The sequence below is a fragment of the Branchiostoma belcheri genome, unplaced genomic scaffold, assembly GCF_001625305.1.
Source record: "Branchiostoma belcheri isolate BF01 breed outbred unplaced genomic scaffold, Haploidv18h27 scaffold103, whole genome shotgun sequence".
Classification (NCBI taxonomy): domain Eukaryota; kingdom Metazoa; phylum Chordata; class Leptocardii; order Amphioxiformes; family Branchiostomatidae; genus Branchiostoma; species Branchiostoma belcheri.
The window spans coordinates 236,285-243,139 of NW_017802414.1; the positions used below are offsets into that span (position 1 = coordinate 236,285).

The 6,855-nt window shown below is 39.8% G+C and overlaps 1 protein-coding gene across 1 annotated transcript in view; it reads left to right on the forward strand.

Annotated features, from left to right (window-relative positions):
- The window catches only part of LOC109475606, a 10,299-nt gene continuing 3,444 nt past the window's right edge, over positions 1 to 6,855 (forward strand). The window contains exons 1-8 of the mRNA XM_019776319.1: positions 1 to 831; positions 3,506 to 3,653; positions 3,824 to 3,950; positions 4,374 to 4,552; positions 4,792 to 4,948; positions 5,609 to 5,692; positions 6,146 to 6,313; positions 6,631 to 6,786. Coding sequence (XP_019631878.1) covers positions 695 to 831; positions 3,506 to 3,653; positions 3,824 to 3,950; positions 4,374 to 4,552; positions 4,792 to 4,948; positions 5,609 to 5,692; positions 6,146 to 6,313; positions 6,631 to 6,786 — 1,156 coding nt within the window. The 5' untranslated portion in view covers positions 1 to 694. The remainder of the gene's footprint in view (positions 832 to 3,505; positions 3,654 to 3,823; positions 3,951 to 4,373; positions 4,553 to 4,791; positions 4,949 to 5,608; positions 5,693 to 6,145; positions 6,314 to 6,630; positions 6,787 to 6,855) is intronic.

A 6,855-nucleotide genomic window follows, 5' to 3' on the forward strand; every position in this document is an offset into this window, starting at 1 on the left:
CAAGAAATGCGTTGAAAAGTAAAAAAGGTAAAGTAGTAAAAGGGAAGATACATAAACTGAGTTGGTACTACATGTACCATCCCCTCCATTTTAGAAAGGAATGTGTATCAATCCCATGCTCTAAGTTCCATATGGGTGACCCTTTGTAGATATGGATAGTTAGATAGATACTGGTGGATAGGTACTATACTAGACAGATAGATTGCTGTATCAGATAGATATTACCTATAAATAGCCTATCAATATGAAGAATAAGAGAAGCAGTCCTTCTAAACTGCATTCTATTGCTGCCACTGCAAGATTGTATTCAGTGAAGGGCAATTTTGAATACTCTGGATGAGCAAATTGACTTTATACAGAGATAATGTCCTTGGGATGAGTAATAGGAATATAGTGGTGAGTGGCTTGCATAAAAATTTATCGGGGTAAGAGATTTATTTGTGTGGTGTGTGTGTGAAGGGGGGCTGATTTGCTACCCCCCCCCCAAACAAATTATTCCGCGGCCCCAGACTGTGCCCAACATCGCACTTGAACAATCGAGGATGCCGATTGGCTACTAAGAAAGTGTGAACTACGCGAGGAGAGCCACGCGGTTTGCGGCCGCATAATTTGCCCAGATCGTTCTTGCTATTCAGCGTTGGGTGCTTACATAATTTTACTAGCAGTATTCAACGAAGGACGCTTTTTACCAACGATGTCAGACTTTTCAGCGGAGGAAACGCATGATCGTGACCCTAACGTAGCTGACTCAATGGAACTGGAATCTTCGAGTTCGACACGTTTCAACAGCGGTCACACGGATCATTCCACAGTACCAGACCATGCCGCAAAGTAAGTTTCTGCACATAGTTAATTTTGTTTTCTGTTGATTTGCGCGGCGGGCTAAAAACTTAAAAGATTTGCGGCCTGAAATCCAGCCTTATTAAGCTACAGGTTCGTTTACCAAAATTCGCTACGAAGCGGCCTATAACTAACAAAGCTGAAATTATTTGACAGGCTGAATAATCAATAATTTCCGACAGATGACATAATTTTTTATGTTAAAAACTCTTTACAATTTAGCAACCGATTTCACTCAGAAACCGACACCAACAGAGCGACATGAACGTTCTAACTTTACCCATTCATCATCGAGCGTAAATAACGCCATGATAACGTCTTATATACATAATTTGTAGTTGTTGTTGTTGTTTTGCTGTAGTACAGTACTTAGTGCCCTACCGGGCCTTGGCGACCTGTCTCTGTGTGGTCAAAGATCCGAAAAGTTACTGTATAACATTAAATCTCCAAGTCCAAGCAGATTCAGTGGGGCAAGGCGACTTTATGTTAGCCGCCTACCTGTATTCCACTGGCCGCTTGTATCCAACGTTTGCCCCACGATACAGGCGGCTAACATAAGTTCCCTGCCCCACCGAATCTGCTTGGAGATTCACCGTGGGAGATTAGACTTCTGCCTCCTAAAGCTATCCAGCTGGGCGGTGTAAACGCCGTGGACCAGCAACTCTATTTCACACTTTATTCCCAGATTCTGCTCATTTGTACTGTTTATTCAATATTAGCACGATGCCTGGATGTGGGTGAAATTTTTACTATGGGCCAATTTACCACGGAGGTCTGTTTTTTTTCTACCTCCATGGCCATACACACACAAAAACAACACGCCAAAAAGCCTGAAAAGGACACTACCTCATTGGAATTTGGAGCCATTGAGTAGATAGGCCATGTCACTGTTATTAATTTATGTAAATTTGTTGCCGGGGTCGGACCTTTAGACGGCAATTAGCACCAGGCTGGCAACATGACTTGGACATAAAGAACCAGATTTAAATTTGTAAGGAGACGCGCTGTCGCGTCAACATCAGAGATAAGACACTTTTACCAAGAAGGCAACATTTACATACGTACATGGCGCGCGGGCGCGCGCGTGTCTGTCTGTCTGTCTTTCTGTGTGTGTGTTAGACACTTTTACCAAGAATGTGACATAGACATATAATTTTACATGGCGCGCGCGAACGTGTGTATGTGTCTGTGTGCGTCTCTCTGAGACTGTGTCTAAAGCCTATCTCTGTGTGTGCAGTCTCCTTCTAACTCCATGTACTCTCCAAGCAGAGGTATGGGTTTTGGGGGTATTTTTCGCGTGTTTTTAGGCTTTTTTTATCGGGGTTTCTCTTTTGCACTGAACTTTTTTACAAGGTTTGGTGGAAAAAAAATTCAGTGCAAAAGACAAACCCCGATAAAAAAAGCCTAAAAACACGCTAAAAATGCCTCCAAAACCCATACCTCTGCTTGGAGAGTAACTCCATGCTCTGTCTTAGACTCTGCCTGTCTGCGTGTGCGCCTGTTCCTGTGTTCCTCACAGTGTGTGTGCGTGTGTCTGTTCCTCTGCGTGCTTTATAACATATAATAATAATAAGATTGAATTGTGAAACATAACCAGTCTTTAGAACTTAACAGTCATGTATGATAAATGGGGAAATGACTAAAGAGGCTGACAAAAACCAAGCAGCTTATAGGAATTGCCAAAACCTATTCTCGAAGCAGAGGTTTTTTTTTATCAGGGAGGCAAGAATAGCTGGGCATTTAATACATTTTAACGCTGCTTGGAGAATAACCAAAATCCTGGTCTGATGCACACCCCCAGACCAAGCAAGGAGGTTCAAGAACTCCTCGCTATTGCAACTTTTCTTGTGAAATGATTATGTGGCCTTGTGTGAATGATACCAAACTGAATAATAACTAGTCTAGAGTTGCACAACCCAATAAGGCTCAATTTCAAACCGATGCCTTCGTCAAATACCAGATGCAAATTCCAAGTTTTGGGGTAGGAAATCCCTTTTTTTGCCATGAAGGGCTTAGGCCAAATCAAATAAATGAATTATATCCTATACAGACAGGGGTCTCCCAAGAAATTTCTAGGGTATAGGTGATCCCTAATTGGTTTATATCACCAAACAATACTAGTAATACATTAGTGAATATTCATGAAAATACCAAGAGAAAACCCTAACTTTGAACATTTTGGGAGAGGTGCTAGGGTTTATGGGAGAGGGGGAACAACCTTGCTGCATTGCTTGGGGAGAGCCCTGAGATGCCAAATTCAATGCCACCAGGGGGACCAAAATGATAATCTACTAGTATTCATGTGATTGTCCAACTCTCATCAAGACCTTTTTCTTCTTGGCTTGGCTTCCCTATCGAAGATCAACCAAATACTAGTACATGATTCACCCTGCCATACTTGAGTTATATTGTGCGCACACATACATATGCATGGTAATCCTTTGCAATCGAGAAACACTGTTACTAGTGTTAGTGTTAGAAGATGAAGATGACACACAAATAGTCATACACACCAGTACAACCTTCCTGAGGAATGTAATTGTATAAATACCAACTTATGTGAATATATGTTGAACTTCATCTTCTTAAAGTGGAAAGGATTTTTTACATTTAACTGTTACCATTCAGAGCTGATTTTGAATTGATTTTCATTTCTTCTTGACAGGAGACGGAAAACAGTCTTTTCTCCAGAGGAATTGGAGATTCTCAATGAGCTGTGGGGCAAAGGGATGAAGCAGTATGGGACACCAGAGTCCAAGAGACTGCTGGAGCAGGCGGTGACTTACACAGGGAAGGATGTAGGGACGATAAAGGTTAGTGCTCCTTAGATAACTGTAAACATACATGGCAATTAAAATGAGTGTACAGGGTACACATCGACCAGAGCTTGAGTTGTACATTTTTTTTGTGAAAAAAATGATGATAATGAAGAATTTGAACAGTATCGAAAAAAAAATGTATGAACTCTGGGTTCCATTTTCAGAGATGGATAGATAATAAGAAGGGGTCAACACGGAAGACTGTAGGAGGCAAGAAACAGCAGAAACAGCAGAAACCAACAATGCGGCAAAGGACTGCTCATAATATCTTTTTGAGCCAGAGGTTGTCAGGTGGGTCTGCAATTTACTGCACATACTTAAGATAAATGGCTGATTGGTAATGTTTTTAAACAACACAGTTAATATTGTTGGTTGAAAAATAATGACTGTACTGTCCACACAAGAACAGCAAATTTGATTGCACTGCTGCACACTGCTTTGTTCTCTCAAACTTCAGTATGGCAAAGTACAGTGCACCACTCACTCAGAAAGACTTAGATAATGGAGAGGAAGGATCATATGGAGATCATGTACTAGTACCAGTAAGAAACAAGGTATACAACAAGATGTCACTAACATAGACTGTCATGCGAGAAAATTAATGTTGACAGAAGAAAGTTACCACAATGATGTTGGAACTAAACTTAAGTTTAAGTTTTTTTGTCACTTCCTACTTACATTTCATTTACCTCCAATTGGTTGATATCATTGCAGAGGGAATACCACTGCCCCAGGCCCACCTGGAATACAAGACATTGAAGAGGGAAAATGGAGATGCGCTACGGCTCCTGCAAGCTGAGGCAAAGCAGGCCAAGGCTATTACAATCCAAGAACTGTCTGACAAAGACAAGAGGCTGCAAGCTCAGACACTCATCAAGAACTTGAAAGAAATGGTCAGTAGGTTCGAATTCTTGTACACAGCAAATCTCTTAAAAAATAAAATTTGAAAAAAAAAGTAATGCTGGTGGTGTCAGCAACATGTATCAATATAAGTTTGGTTGTGCCAATTTTTTTCTTCCTAATCTAGAGAAAAGATACCATGTTCTACAATAGGTATATTTCACTGATGTCCATAACATTATTTAAAATAAATCAACATGGCCTGAAGTAAAATGATTATATGACATTTCAGGCGTGCAAGTTTAAGGAGTGCGGCCTGGAGATGGCGGTTTTGCTGTTTCACAAAGAAGACGGGGTGTCTGTCATCGGGACACCAAAAGGGAGGGACTTCCTGAAAGACCAGGACGAGAAGTCGGCCCTGTCACTTCAATTCGTGAAAGCTGTGAATGGTAAATTTTTTTCTGAAACCTTTTGTTAAAAAATCAATCTTTTGAAAGAGCCTTTCTGATAATGTGCATTTTTGTCAAAAATTTATGTGAAACTATTTCATTATATCTTTCAAATACATGCTTCTTAAGAACATGCTTGTACATGTGTATACATATATCAAATATATAATGAAACATTCTGTGTATTCTTACAGCCCAAAAGGTATATGTTGTATGGCAAAAAAACATCAATAATTTCCACTTATTATATACATCTACTAAATTCTATATTAGACCTTAGGCCACAGCAATTAAATTTTATGGATGACATAAGCATGCCCAAGACAACTTCCCAAAGCTGGTCAACATGACAAGAAAGTACCAAAATGGGAAAATATGTAGCCACGACAGTAGTTCTACATCAGATTCTGTATATGTGAAACTAGTTTGATAGTTGTAAATAGCACCAGTGTGAAATCCTTTGAATGTAGTTGCCAACTTGGTAAGTCATACCAGTCTATCACACTAGTGTCATTTTACATAGTGCCACATAGTGTCTATTTTAAAACTATAGCCATCTTGTTTATTTTGCAAAAATTCCATCCATAAGATTTACTCACTGTGGCCTTGATGATAAACAAGATCATCAACTGAGACTATTGTTTATGCATCCTTTTTCAGATGGAAATGTCCCATCCACGGCCTCTGCTTCCAGCAAAAGCCAACTGGCAAAGGAAGTCAGAAGCATGCTGAACGAGAAGTATGGTAGGTACACTTCCTTATATTAAGACAGACTAGACAGTAGCACTTTTGCCAAAAGTCCATGATTATGTGAGCCATTCATTTCAATAACACCAAAAGTTTTGGTGTTATTGAAATGGCTCACATAATCATGGACTGGAAAACGGTATATACATTTGTAATTCCACTTACACAAGTGCTTGTTTCTCATATGCAAGATGACAGTTGTGAGTACTATATAATTATAATCATAATTATAGATATGTAATATTATAAATGATTTTTGCCTGAGCAGATATTTATTATAAAAATTTTTCATTCATTTCCTCATAGTCACTAAACTTTTTTCTTTCCAACACTACATACTGGTACATCTCAATCTGCCACTTGCTAGTTTGATATTACTAGTCTTCAATATCACATCTGATTCAATATCAGAGCGTACATTTTGTAACAAGCAACATGACTGATTTCCAGTGGCTGCTGGCAACAAAGGGAAATTTCCCTACAAGACCTACAGTGCTGAGGAAGGAGGCATCACCGTGCACGGGCTGCCGGAGGGGACCTCTGTTCGCCACATCGCCTCACTTGGGAAGGAAGGCCTTCAGAGGATCCTTCAAGAACAGGATAAAATAACAGTAGAAGGTAAGTTATTTAAGATATTGATCAGTATATCTACTGCACATTATAGCAAGGTCTTATTACAGATACATGTAATTCTATGTACTAGAGCTAGAGATAACTTCAACCTTAAAAAGTCTAACATTCTTTCTACATTGCATACTTTGTAATGGATAGGACTCCATGTAGATGATTCCATCAAGACACATTGTTATATTAGAAACACTTTAAATCATGCAATCATGATCATTCGCTGTCCCTGGTAGGCGGGTTAAAAATGCAAAAAGTCACCAGATCAAAGCTTTTCACTATCAGTATTATGAGAATGTATAACTTTTCAGTTCACAGCACACCTGCAAACAGCACATCCACTGCTGGGACATCCTCGACCACAGGTGCAACCAGTACGAGCAGTGAACCAGCTCCTCAGACCCCGGCTGCTGTACCCAACCCATCATCCCCTGGTGCAAGCAGCACATCTGCAAGAAGAGCTACCGGTATGTGTTACAAAAGTACTCATATCACTTGACAAGGCAATAGAATCTGACAAATTATACACTGTAAAA